This window comes from Lycium ferocissimum, chromosome 8, assembly GCF_029784015.1.
Source record: "Lycium ferocissimum isolate CSIRO_LF1 chromosome 8, AGI_CSIRO_Lferr_CH_V1, whole genome shotgun sequence".
Taxonomy (NCBI): Eukaryota; Viridiplantae; Streptophyta; class Magnoliopsida; order Solanales; family Solanaceae; genus Lycium; species Lycium ferocissimum.
In genome coordinates, this window is record NC_081349.1 from 25,892,480 (window position 1) to 25,906,505 (window position 14,026).

The following is a 14,026-nucleotide window of genomic DNA, read 5'->3' on the forward strand; positions in this document are numbered from 1 at the left end:
AGTTTTGCTATTTGATTAAAAAAAAACTTAGACTTAGAATGAAATGTCCTACTACATACTCATTTGTTTTAAGATAACACATTGACGATTCTTATACTTTGAATGTAGTGTCAACTCCTTATTTCTTAACATAATACGTAATGATTTAAGCCACTTTAAATATTGAAGTAACTATGAACTAAAATGAGTTATAAATAGCAAATTGCTGAACATTCATGTAAACACCGAGGATAATCGTTAACGAACATTAATATTAAATTTAGTAACATAAAAATCAATACAAAGCATGGATATCCCTAAACTCAATGCTCAACACCTCATCCGCTGTTGGAGTTTTCCTCTCCTTCATCTATTAGGAAATGTCCACGTCGTCCACGACCTCGACCTCGACCTCGACCTCAATCAGCTACACTGTAATCCCTTCCCCTCCTGCAATATCAAGTATTCGAACATCTCCACTAGTCCACGATCCCTCATACGGGTTGACCCATCCTTTTTTTACCCACCTTCTTTCTCACCTTCTTCGTTCCTTTTTCCGTTCTAGCCTTATTACGATTCGTTTTTGGCCTCGCTTTTCGTCAAGCTAGAGAAGGATCAAGGATGGGAGCGGTACCATCTTCACCAAAATTAGGAAATGCATTACGTGCTGCTTTGGCCATTTTGTCGTCCCAATTTAACAAGTCTTTCTCCAATTCCAACAACTTCAACTTGATGTAATCCATCTTGTCCTTCGAGTCCATACCAACACAAGTCACCGCCTCCTTGTATTGCTTATACTCCTTAGTCATTTGTGGGTAAACTCCGTAGAAAAACTTTTTTCAAATGAGGGTGAGAAACATCCTTCCTCCATCTTCTTAAAATGTACTTTTTTAATTTCTAGGTGGGGCATTACTTTCATTATGTAACAACAAATAATGTCATGGAACTCGAAGCACATGCAGTTGCAGCTAAGGTAATCGCCTTTAGTCCTGTATTCAACTATGAATATAATTCATTCCCATAAAAGTCATTCCCTATGGAATCATCTCTAATATTGAATTTCTGGGCATCAGGTGTCGATTCACCAACAAAAGGAGACAAATTACAGTGCACCATTTTAGCGATTTGTGCTTGAATCATCTTAAATATGGTTCGTGTTAGCACATTATGCAGTTGGACTTCCCAATAAAAGCCAGATTCACACTTAATCTTGGTGTACTTGGACTTGTGCTCAACTTTCAACTCCTGTTCATGCTTATCCCGAAGTGCAACCTCGTACTGTTCCACAAAAGTTTTCAGTGTGTTCCTGCCATTTACATAGTCATCAAAGTACACATGCATTGCCCGCTCCTCTGCATTGATTTCATTCCAGCCCAAAAGTAATGTCTCAAGTAAACTGGAACCCAATTTTGCCTTTCCAGGTACATCTTTATCAGTCATTCGCTCCTTTCCATTCCATACCTTCTTACGGAATCTGGCCATCTAGCTTCAAATTCATCTTTGGTTAAGCTTCCCAGCACGATAGACGTGAACACATCCTTTGCATCATCGTAACTATCTCCAAGACCCTTGAATTTCTTAGGTACCTTTCCAAAGATATGCCATATGCATAAACGGTTGCTGCCCTGATACTCTCATCTTGATCAGTCAATATATGTTCATAGGTTTAACACCCCCCCCCCCCCCATGGCTTCACTAAATGTTTCAACAACGAACGGTATGTCTCTGTAGTCTCATGTGATATTATTGCACAACCGCGAAGAACCGATTGACAATGGTGGTTGACACCTACGAATGAAGCAAAGGCATCCCACGTTTGTTAACTAGATACGTAGTATCAAAGCTAACCACATCATGAAATTCTTGGTTAGCTGCCTTATATTGAGGATGCACCCAAATTACATTCCTCAATCGCCCAAGACCATCTAAGTCGACCAAATCAAAGAAGTCTTTTTCCTTCTTTTGCATTTAACAAAAGAACTTCTTCAGTGACTGAGCATCAGTTTCATCCATTCTCAACCTCCTAGTACCGTGAATGTAATTTCTGCAATCCTCCGACAAACATCCCAATTTGGCAGGCCCCCTGCTTGAGCCTGGTTTGCTCTAATATTCTTAGCAACTCTAACACCTGCTCTATCATTAGCTTCCAGTGTCATCTTCAAATGACTAGACATAACCCTATGTCTAGCCATAAGTCTAGATATTGAAGGATCCAATTCGTGCGAGTGATGTAAAATAGTCCTAGTTATACGTCAAAATCCATCACAATCAAACGTAGCGTTAACCCTAGCTGGACATTCGCTTCTCTTACTGATCTTGGGGTCTCTACATTTTCCAGCTTTATCACAAGTGTATAGCACATACTTAGGAGTATTGCTATTCAAGTCATTAGTCACTGATCTCCTAATTATCCAAACCCATTCAGTCTAGCACGTTCCTTATAAAACCATAAAAATCATCTAGGGTTAGGAATTGCATACGTGCCACAAGGCCTTTTTCAGGATCATACCCGATGTCCTTTTTCAGCATCATACCATGTCCTTTTTTCAGGAGCATACGTATGTTCAACAACTTGCATATGATCCCAATGCAATTTTCCAAGCCTACATTTTCTGTTGAATTTTATGAATCGTCACCGTAAAATGCACCATTATCGTCACTGAACTTCAACCATGGGGTTCTTTAGATTGTTGGGATCACAAGATACTTCACTAGAAGAACTAGAAAATTCTTCGCTAGTTTCACGATCCATTTTCTTTCAATATAATGAAAACAAAAAAAATTGGACGATAAGGTGAAATTTCAAAGGGAAGGTTAATTTGTGTTGTAGATGAAGAGTATAAAGGAAGATTACAAAATTTGAGAGGGAAAATTATGAACCCACGGCTAAGCAATGGAAGAGCAAAGGAAAGATAAAGGGTGTGTTCGGTATGGAGGAAAATGTTTTCCTAGAAAATAAGTGAATTTCCCCTTATTTTCTCATGTTCGTGTCGATAGTGGAAAATAAGTAAATTTCTTACTTATTTTCTCATGTTCGTTTGGTTGATAGAAACGTTTTTCGGAAAATACTCATCCAAGCCTCACCAACTCCAATCCAACCCCACCCACACCCCACTCCCACCTACCCACCTACACCCCCACCCCCTCCAAAAAAAAATATCTTTTGATTTTTATTTTTGTTTTTTGCACCCCCACCCCAACCCTCACCAACTCCAACCCAACCCCATACCCCCCACCCCCACTCCCACTCACCCACCCCTACGCCCCCACCCCCTTCATTTTTTATTATTTTTTATTTTTTGCACCCCCACCCCCAACCACTCCAGTAACTCATACACCACCCCCTCCCCCCTTGCGTGGAACCCATACCACACCAACACCCCCCTGCCCAACCCCAACATTTTTTTTTATTGTCTTTTGTGGGTTTCTACACCCCCAGACACCCCCTACCCCAAAAAAAATCTTTTCACCACACACCCCCACCCCCCCCCCAAAATACCCCATCACCCCTTCCAAAAGTTATAATTTTTAACCACGCAAACATTCAATTTTTATAATTATCAACTTCTTTTCATTTTTTTTAGAGGGGGGGGGGGGGTGGTTTGCAAAAAAACAAAACAAATGTCAAAATTCTTTTTTCAAAAAAAAAAAATATTTTGGGGGGGGTGGGGGGGGGGGGGGTGCGGGGTGGGAGGGGTGCAAAAAACCAAAAAAAATGTCAAAACTTTTTTTTTCAAAAATATTTTTTTTTGCGGGGGGGGAGGGAGGGGGAGTAGGGTGCTAGGTTTGGGCGGGGGGTGCAAAAAACAAAAAAAAACGTCAAAACGTTTTTTTGCAAAAATATTTTTTTTGGGGGGGGGGGGGGGAGTAGGGTACGGGGTTTGGGTGGGGGGTGCAAAAAACCAAAAATAATGTCAACTTTTTTTCCAAAGCAAAATTATTTTTGGGCGGGCTAGGGTGGTGGGTGCGTGGGGGTGGGGTGCGTGGGGGGTTGGGAGTGGTTGGGATTGGGTTGGGTGGTGATAGGGTGGTTAGTGGAATGAACTTGTGAACTTGTTTTCCCTACTTTTATTAGGGAAGTCATTTTCCTCAATTTTGAGGAAAATGTTTTCCAAAATTTTTGATCAAACGAACATGAGAAAATTGAAAAATGAGAAAATGTTTTCCTCCATACCGAACACACCCGTAATTTCATATCAACTTCAAAAGTAGATCCACGTCATGAACTCTAAAAAATATTTCTCCATCCATTCCAATTTAAGTGTCTTACTTTCTTTTTTGATTAGTCCAAAAAAAAGTGCCTCTTTTTATATTAAGTAAGTTGACAATTCAAACATTTTACATGACAATTTTATAACCACAATATTTAAATAACTTTTTGTTACCTTACACATTTTTAATTTAAAGCCACAAGATTCAAAAATTTCCTTTTTATTTCTTAAATTTCGTGTCAAGTCAAACTAACACACCTAAATTGTGACCGATCTATCCCTCAAACTTGTCAAAGCCAAAAGGCCTACCTGCAGAAAAAGAAAACAGTTAGGGTGTGTTCGGTATGAAGGAAAATGTTTTCATCGAAAATGTGTTCTTGGAAAATAAGTGAATTTCTACTTATTTTCTCGTGTTCATTTGAGTAGCGGAAAATAAGTGAATTTCTTACTTATTTTCTCATGTTCGTTTGGTTGGTAAAAAATATTTTCACAAAAATATCCACCCAAGCCCCACAACTCCACCCCAACCCCACCCCCCGGTGTCGACCTATACCACACCAACCCCCACAACCACCCACCCCCCACGCCCGCACCCTCATTTTTTTTTTGGAAGGGGTGGTGGGGTGTCGAGAAAGGGGGGTGGGGGAGAAAACCAAAAAAAAAAAAAATTCAAAACAAAATTAATTTTTTTTTGGGAGGGGGGGGAGGGGGGTGAGGCGAGGGTGGGTGGGGTGGGTGGTGCAAAAAACCAAAAAAAAAAATCAAAAATTTTTTTTCAAAACAAAATTAATTTTTGTTGGGAGGGGGCGCGGGGGTGGGGCAAGGTTTGGTGGGGTGGGGGTGGCGCGGGAGTGAGGTGGGTGGTGCAAAAAAACAAAAAAACAAAAAAAAATTCAAAACTTTTTTTTTCAAAACAAAACTAATTTTTTTTTGGGAGGGGGGTGGGCTAGGGGTAGGGTGGTAAAAAAAAAAAAAAAAAAAAATTCAAAACTTATTAATTTGGGATGGGGGGTGGGGTGGGCGGGGGTGGGTAGGGGCAAGAGTGGGGTGGGTGGTGCAGAAAACAAATATAAAAAAATTCAAAACTTTTTTTCAAATAAAATTAATTTTTTTTTGGGAGGGGGTGCGATGGGGGAGAGTGGATGGGGTGGGTGGCGTGGGGGTGGGGCGGAGTGGGTGGTGCAAAAAACAAAAACAAAAAAATTCAAAACTTTTTTTCAAAACAAAATTATTTTTTTTGGGGAGGCGGTTGGGGGTGGGGCAGGGGTGCGTGGGGGTGAGGCAGGGGTGCGTGGGGTGAGGATGGGCGTGGGCGTGGGTGGTGGGGTGGGGCGGCGTGGTGGAAAAAACCAAAAAAAAAAAAATTCAAAACTTTTTTTCAGAACAAATTAATTTTTTTTTTTGCCAGGGGGTGGGGCAGGGGTGGGTGGACTGGGGTGGGCGAAGGGGTGGGGTGGTGGGAGTGGTTGGGGTTGGGTTGGGTGGTTGGTGGAATGCACTTATAGACTTGTTTTCCGTACTTTTATTAGAGAAGTCATTTTCCTCATTTTTGAGGAACTTGTTTTCCTAAAGAAAATATTTTTCAAATTTTTTTATCAAACGAACATGGGAAAATTGAAAAACATTTTCCGAAAAATGGTTTCCTCCATACCGAACACACCCAAAATGAATGAATTTTCAAGATAAATTTGTGTTGTATATGAAGATTCTAAAGGAAGGAAGATGATAAAATTTTGTATGGAAAATTATGGAAGCACGCCTAAGATAAATTGCTGAAAAGTTCTTTTTATTTGCACAATATTCTATGTGATAACACGTTAATCAATAAATTATTTTTTGGAGGGAATTGTTAAGTATTTTGGAGGGAAAGCTCGGCGCCTAAATTGCATTGTAACCTTTCCTAATGCACTTATTTACAGTTTCTTCGGACATTTTCTGGACAAGTCATTTTGGACAAAGATCATTTTTCATTTTTCTTTTTCTTTTTCTTTTTCTAGAGCCGTCTTCTTGGACAAAAATAAAGGGTTGCACGAAATGAGGCTGATGTTGCGTGGTGAATTTTGAAGTGTCAGGTTTCTTAGACTTGTGGGTAAATTTTTGGTACTTAGCATAGGATACTACTGATACTAGTAAGAACAAAATAGGTGAATAAACAATCATGCAGAACTAGAATTTTCTTTAGGAGTGGCAGGGATTATATAGGACAAAAATAAGAAGAAAAGTCTCAAAGAAATCCAAATAAGCAGGAATAGCAGTACTCCCATTTATTCAATCATTCAAAACATCTAGTAATTTTACTTGAAGAAATTCCTCAGACTTTGTCTAGTACACAGTAAATCGAATCTAACTTCTAACTTCTACAGAAGCACAATGAAATTTGATTCAATCATTCAAGTACTGAATCGACTTCCAAGAATTTTCTGTATGCTGAAGCTAAAGAACCAAGATTTACACCACCAGATGGATCAGTAATACAAATGCATTTTTATTCAGATTGACAGATACAAACACCGTTGGAAGCGGAGAGAAAACCACTCAACACACATAAACTCTGTACAAGTAACTGAACTGCCTATCAAAACAAGGTTGAAACTAACTACAAGTAGAAGGCAACACATTTTAAGCAGAAGTTTCAACGAGGTAAACCAAGAAAATATTGGCAGGAGGAAAGCACTTGGAATCATTTTGTTAGATTCGCCTTTGTCTCTTAGATGAAACGGCAGCCTCAGACCACGACGACGGCTTAAATCCTCCAACCAGCAGCTTTGATGCAGCAGAGGCGTTTATTTTTCTCCTCTTAGATTCTAGCTCTGAATGCTTGGAGGAACCAGACGATCCAGAGAAGATTGATCCAGAGTAAATGATGGCCCGTTTATCCCTTCTGTTCCTATCGAACTTATGAGTAAATTTAACACTTGCAGCAGTTGCAGCATCCTCTGCAGAAGGTGGTAGTAACCTAATACCAAGTCCTATTTTCTTAGCAGCAGCCTCTTCCTCGGCAACTCTTTTCTTTTGACCCTGTACACATGCAACAGAGGATGATAAGGACTCAAAGTGTTAAGAGATAAAGGGAAAAAGAAGAAAGTGAAGAAAACTATCAATAACAAGAGCATACCCTAAGCTTGGCTCGCAGAGCCTTGTTCATGGCATAATCATCTGAATGTCTAGTGTCAGATACTCGCCGAAGACGAACAAGTAAAGGCTCAGCTTCTTTCTTCTTCTTCAAGTCTTCCTCCTGGTGCTCAAGGCGATAAAAAGGATCCACCAACTTAGTTTTGTCTGTTGGATAGAAAAGTAGATCATGTATTAACAAACTTAATTCCTCCTAATAATAAGAGTACAATAAAAAAAAAATACTGTATGAAATATTGCAGAAGTTACTTCTATGCACCTGTCCATGCAATAGCTTCTCTAAGTGACAATTGTAATATGACGAAATGCACCAAACAATTCTTCAATGTAACGATAACGCTTACCTTCATCTACTGGGAGTACTAAGGTTTCAGCATCTTCAGCATCATAATCTTCAGTCTTCTTTTGAGCTCCGCTAATAATTACATACGCACAGTTTTTTGGATCTGTTTGAATGACAATTTCATGCTTGCAGCATGCAGATTTCATTGTAAAGCTCCATATCTAACACAAGTAGGGAATTACGATCAGCAAACAGAAAACTAAGAGTCATTTGAGTTGGCAAGGTTTTGGTGTAGAAGTGAGAATTTTCTGTCTCATTAACTGCATCATGAAAAAAGCTTACCTTTGTGGAGTAATAATTTCCTACTTGCTTTTTCTCAGCATTGAACCTCACACCCTTGGCAATCATCGACTGACATCCCCCACACCAGATATTGTATGGCATCTCAAACCTATAACAAAAGGGTATCATTGGGTAGTGAGTGACGATGCTCAGAACAGCAGAGCTAGAAAAAAAAATAATGCATGAGAATACTAATGAGAAAATGATGCATGAGCAAGACACAATTTATTTTTCCATCTTTGTAACCGCACCGATTTCCACCATCATCATTTCCGAGATATTGAACTTAGTGAACTATCAATGTTGTTAAGCAGGATACTTCCCAAAACTTTCAGGTTCAAGTATGCATCTTGAACCATCATGCTTACCGATGTCAATTGAAGCGAGAAACAGAATCCACCTGAGACCCCAATGTGTTTATATGAATCTTAATATTCTCAGTTAAAAAATAAAATTATGCTGACAAATTCTCCAGGTTTAGCAATTATAAGACAAAGGAAGCAAGTCCGACTACGCCTCTCTTTTTTCTATTTAAATAAGTAACATGCATTACAAAGTTTTATGAGGAATATAAATGCTTTACTGACAAATGAGGAAGGTTTTATGAGATGTTCCTTAGAGTAGCGGTTTAACAACATGGTAAATGTCACTTTTGTTTTGGATAAAAAGAATAAAATTAAGATATCTTGAAGTCCATTTGACACCAAAGCAATAGGTAACAAATGCAATGTGGTGGTAAAGAAAGCAATAGGTAACAAATGCAACGTGGTGGCAAACTCGCTTTAAATTCTTCAATCCAAAAATACATGTGCATCTTTCTTCTCCCCATCCAGATTATTGGCTTCCAGTTCAAAATGTTTTTTATGCTGTTCATAATGTTAAGAACAAGTACCTTATAATTAAAATACCCTGGTCTATCTTTCTTGCTCTCTCTCTGAGCGCATGTTGACCATTGAACTTGTTCAGTGAACCCTGAAAGAAAAATGAATTACTAACTAGAACACTTTTTTGAATCCAACATTCCACTAGATACAGAATAAAATAATATAAAATCAGCAACAATATCTATAACTACTTACCTTCTTGGGAGACCATTCTGGAGGATAGTAAAAGTTGTCTGCCCTAGCAGCTGCAAGTGAAGACTGCAAAACACATAAAAATAATAAACAACAATTTAGTTCTAGCATTTAGAAAGTTAAAAATTTAAAAAAAAAAAAAAAAAAAAATTAGAACTCAAGCGGAAAGTTTATTAGTAGCTTAGGCAGGGTTGTGCTATAAATTGTGATACTGCACCTATTGTACAGTTAGTTAAAGATCAGTCTTTTGCACGGTTATTTATCACACAACTGGGAAGATCGATAAGAATACAAGAAAATATACAGAGCTCCCTGATGAATTATAGAGCATTTGACAATGTTGGATGGGTAAGAAAAAGAAAGAGCAACTGAGATGATAAGAAGGGCAAGTAAAAGAGGAGAGACACATGTCCTATCTGTTAGGAAGAAATGAGTGGAAGGCCAAATGTTCTCTCCATATTAGCTTTCTCAACCTCCCAACAAAATGGGAAAAAAAAAAAAATTAAGAGTAAAACCTCCTCACACCTCTTACAATCTTACAAAAAAAGAGGACGCAACGAAGTAGTTCTCATGGGATAAAATGCAGAAAGCCCCCTTCCCTTTTCCCTTGTCGTATCCTTACATGAATCAAACATATAATTAGAAGGAATGGATCACAATTTCAGATAGTGTCATAGGTTTCATTTCATTATTAAAACATATGAACTCCTATCCATCTGTGAAGATATTATACTGAAAGATCCTCTAAAGCCCATTCTTAGAACTAAATACTAACGCCCAAATTAATACTCCCTCCGTTTCAAATTTTTTTGTCCGGTTTTGACTTGACACGGAGTGTAAGAAAGTAATGAAGACTTTTGAATCTTGTGGTCTCAAACTAAAGATATGTAGAATGTACCAAAATGCCCTTTAATCTGGTGGTCTTAAACATGCCGTGTGGAAAATTGGAACTAAAGAGTTTCCCCCAAAAAAAAAAAAAAAGAGACATTCTTTTTTGAAACAGACTAAAAAGGAAAGTAAGATACACAAATTGAAATGGAGAGAGAAATCATCAAATCCATCAAGTAACTAACAACACCTCAAACTCAAACTAGTTGCAGTAAGCTATAGTCTGGACTTAGGACCATCAACTAACTAACAACACCTCAAACTGACTGTCACCAAACCAATACCCTCACCCTTTTATCTGGACTTAGGACCGGCTACACGATGCAAAACTTACATAGCCAACATTCTTCTTCAAAAGTTCAGACCTTTTCTTCAAGTTTTGGAGCGATTAAGGTATATTGGGTTTCTACCCACGCCACGTTTCGCCTCAGAATCAAGATTATGCTTTAGTTTATGATAACCCTAAATACATGTATAACTATATATCATGCTTATTTTACTGTTTCGTTAATAAAATCAACGTACCGAACATGTCTACAAGCCTCTAAAGAACAACAATTGTATTGTACCAATCATATCTGTAGATACTCTAATCAAATAACAGCTCATCACAATTATACAATCAGCAGCCAAATGTATTATGCTTTAATACATCTATAAAGCAACTTTTCATAACTAATTTTCAATATTAACTAATCATATAGCAGCGTTTTTCAGGACAGGTCATATTTACAATATCTATACATAACCAACAATAACAACTCAAAATCAAAATTAAAAAAAACATTGATATAAACCCTAGATGTTGTACAAAAATTAAGATGAACAAACAAAAACAGTAAAAATTACGAATTAATCATGATTAACGAAAATTTAATGATGTACGTACCATTTTTTTTTTTGTTCTTTTATCGATTTAGATACTTTTATTGGATTTGATTGCAATTTGGGGATTGATTGATGGTTTTATATGTGAAGGAAACGACACCGTTAAGGGAATGGACTAAGGCGGCAAAAGCCCATATTGCACTTGATTGATGGGCCTGGACTAAATAAAGTCCACTAAACATTGTCATTTGCACTTTGGTACTGGTCTTTAATGGACAATTTGCAGGATTGTCTTTCGCTGGGGTGGTCTTTAATTTTTATCCCTCAAATTGGTGGTCTTTAATTTTTAATCTTTGCTAAAAATCTCTTCATTTCGGGTTCAAACTCCCATTTAGTCAAAATTTTAAAAAAAAATTGCAAGGTAGAATTTTGGCTTGAAGGTAAAATTCTGCAAGGCAAAGTTTTGAAGGCAAATGCCTTGCGAAAATTCATTTTTTTTTTTTTTATTGAGCTGAGGTTCGAACTCATAACCTCAGGGTATTAGGCGAAGGAAAAAAAATTAAAGACCACCAATTTGAAGGACAAAAATCAAAGACCACCCCAAATGAAGGGAAATCCGTGCAAAAAAAAAAAGCTCTTTAATTTCTGCATTTGTTTGCATGGATTGTACTTCAAATGCGCTGGTCTTTAATTATTTTCCTTTGCTTAAAAAATTGGCCGAAAATACCCGAAGTTCTGGGTTTGAACCCCCGCTCAGTAAAAAAAAAAAAAATCACAACGCATGGCTTTGTGAAAAATTTGCCTTACGGCCCAAGTTTGCCCGGGGCAAACTTTTGCAAGGCAGATTTTTTTTTTTTACTCTGCTGGAATTCTACAAAACAGTCCTAATTTTGCTAGGAAATTCTGTCTTGCGATTTTTTATTTTTTTTTACTGAGCACGGTTCGAACTCAGAACCTCGAGGTATTTTAGGGGAAGGTCAAAAATTAAAGATCAGCAATTTGAGGGGCAAAAATTAAAGACCACCCCCAAATAAGGGCAATCGTGGAACTTGCCCTAATTTCTGCCCCTCATGACAATTTTTTTTTTTCGAGACATAAATTTATATTTTTACATCATAATATCACACAAATTATGTCAGGACCCTTAAATAATTTATGCCCTATTAGGCAGAAGATATATTTTGAAGGACAAAAATTAAAGACCAACCCATTTGAAGGACGCACCGTGAAATTTCTTCAAACGTAACGGAGTAGAGAATTTGAGTATTTAGGAAAGAGGCAAGTGCCCAGATAGTGATATTAGGGGGCTGATTTACACGTGTCTCTTTTCTAGACTAGCATTTAGATTGTGTCTCTTTTTTAAAAAAATTGTGCAGATATAACATTCGAAAATTTATCCTTGCGGAACTTGGGTTTGATGTTTTCTCATATATTGTTCAACTTTGCAGACAATATTAGATTATCGTCTAACATTTGTAATACTTTACAAAATTTTAGATCGTCTCTAATGTTTTCTCATTTTTCAATCTGCTCAAAAGCGATGTTTAGACCGTGGTCTAAAAGATCCATAATTGCAAAAGAAATAAAAAGGAGAGCATTTACTAAACAAATGTCGCAAAAAGGGACAACTATAGAAAATTTCTGGATTTTAGGTCTCCTATTTAAGGCATAGGCGCAGTGTATAAGTTTTTGTAAGTTTAGCCAATTTATGATCAACTTCGACATATGCGATTAAAATTACAAAATTGGTTAAAGTTTGGCTTATTTCTTGTGCAAAATTCGGACACATCTGAAGTTCAGACATACACTTCTGAAGTTCGGCTTGCCAAAAACTAACTTCATGCATGCAATTAGAAAATAAGCAAAACTTAGATATTTTTATTTTAAGTCTGACATCGCAGTCCAAAAAACTTGAGGCACTTCTCTTCTTTGATCTTCTTTTTCATAATCATATAAGTTTTGGAGGCACTTCTCTTCTTTGATCTTCTTTGTCATAATCACATAACAAATGTTTTTTTCCTTTTCTTTTCTTCAATATCATAACGGCCGGAGATTTGGGTGATTGTCCCTAACCTTAACTGTAGTCCATAATAGAGAATGTGAAATCCTTTCAAGATAAATGCCACTGAAATTTAGTGCACTTCTATTATTGCTTATCATTTCTTTTCACATATATATACTCCTATGTGACACCGTCAATACAATATAACTAGGTTCACTTTTTCCAAGCCGTGCGTAGATTGCTTGGTAGAATGATAATATGGATTACACTTGTTCCCCCACGCCCTACGGCAAATACACTTAGCAATTTAGTCGAAACAGTATGAAAAGCGAATGGAACTTCTCTTATTGGTACCGATATTCATGTTCGCCCTATAGTAGGAAGAGAGAAGAGAGAGTTGACTTTTATTAAAACAAAAAAAACAAACAAACAAACAAAAGGAGAAAAAGGAGAAAAAGTTTAACACTATCAATACAATTTGACTTGTATTGCGTATCTTATTTTTTTAGGTAACTACTTTACTTATCAATCGAGGTTGTGGTGGAGTGATGAATATTCCTCATCTTTTATTAGATATTGTAGGTTCGAGTCATACTCGAAATGCTTTATCTTCCAAAGTAGGACTTTCCAATCTATGAGTACTAGATACCTAATGCCAGATCCTTCCATTCCCTTCTCCTCGATCTCCATCTCCATCTCCTAATGTAATAAAAAAAAGAGAGTAGTATATATTGAAGTTAAAGTCATACTAAACACGAAATTTAATACTTTCTTTAGGATCATATTCTATTATGTTATGATTTTTCACTACATTTCCGTATGATCTTATTTCTTCCCTTGCGACCTTTGGTTACGAAAGAAGGAATAGAGAAGAAAGTATCAGTAATAACCCGTTTTATTACGGAACAACTCGTGATATTCATATCGATCTATTATGTGTTGAGTAATGTTGATCGTCTCTGTATTTAACATTGGGTAAACCTCATATAATAATTGTCTTGGTTTATCTCGAAATAATCCCACAGCTCAAACAATAATACCTCTTGATTTCAAAATCTATATGGTATAATTCAGGGGTTTTGACAATCCACATACATAATGACCCTTTTTTATTCCTTGATATCTAAGGAACATTTATTGGGAAAAGGGTCTACCGCCCTATTCCTTTAAATTCCACCCAACTCCTCACACAACTCTCTCCACCTTAGCTTTCCTTATTATACACCACATTAAATTAGCTTATTTGCTTATTCACAAGTCTCACATGCAAGCAAAGCTCCATATT

At 37.2% G+C, this 14,026-nt stretch overlaps 1 protein-coding gene across 1 annotated transcript; it reads right to left on the bottom strand.

Annotated features, from left to right (window-relative positions):
• Positions 1–6,653: 6,653 nt before the first annotated feature.
• LOC132067721 (uncharacterized) lies at positions 6,654–9,181 on the bottom strand. Its single transcript, XM_059461025.1, has 6 exons — positions 9,027–9,181; positions 8,840–8,919; positions 7,948–8,056; positions 7,667–7,826; positions 7,306–7,469; positions 6,654–7,208 (listed from the first exon to the last, which is right to left on the bottom strand). The coding sequence occupies exons 1-6, from the start codon at positions 9,132–9,134 to the stop codon at positions 6,879–6,881; spliced, it is 951 nt and encodes a 316-aa protein (XP_059317008.1). The 5' UTR covers positions 9,135–9,181; the 3' UTR covers positions 6,654–6,878.
• Positions 9,182–14,026: the final 4,845 nt, after the last annotated feature.

What these genes read in the sequence shown, in the direction of transcription:
- LOC132067721 (XM_059461025.1), bottom strand. Translation starts at nt 9,134, where the DNA reads ATGCTAGAACTAAATTGTTGTTTATTATTTTTATGTGTTTTGCAGTCT. An exon ending in CAGAATGGTCTCCCAAGAAG is followed by an intron (nt 8,920 to 9,026) that starts GTAAGTAGTTAT and finishes TTTTTCTTTCAG; the next exon opens with GGTTCACTGAACAAGTTCAA. An exon ending in GAAATTATTACTCCACAAAG is followed by an intron (nt 7,827 to 7,947) that starts GTAAGCTTTTTT and finishes TACTTGTGTTAG; the next exon opens with ATATGGAGCTTTACAATGAA.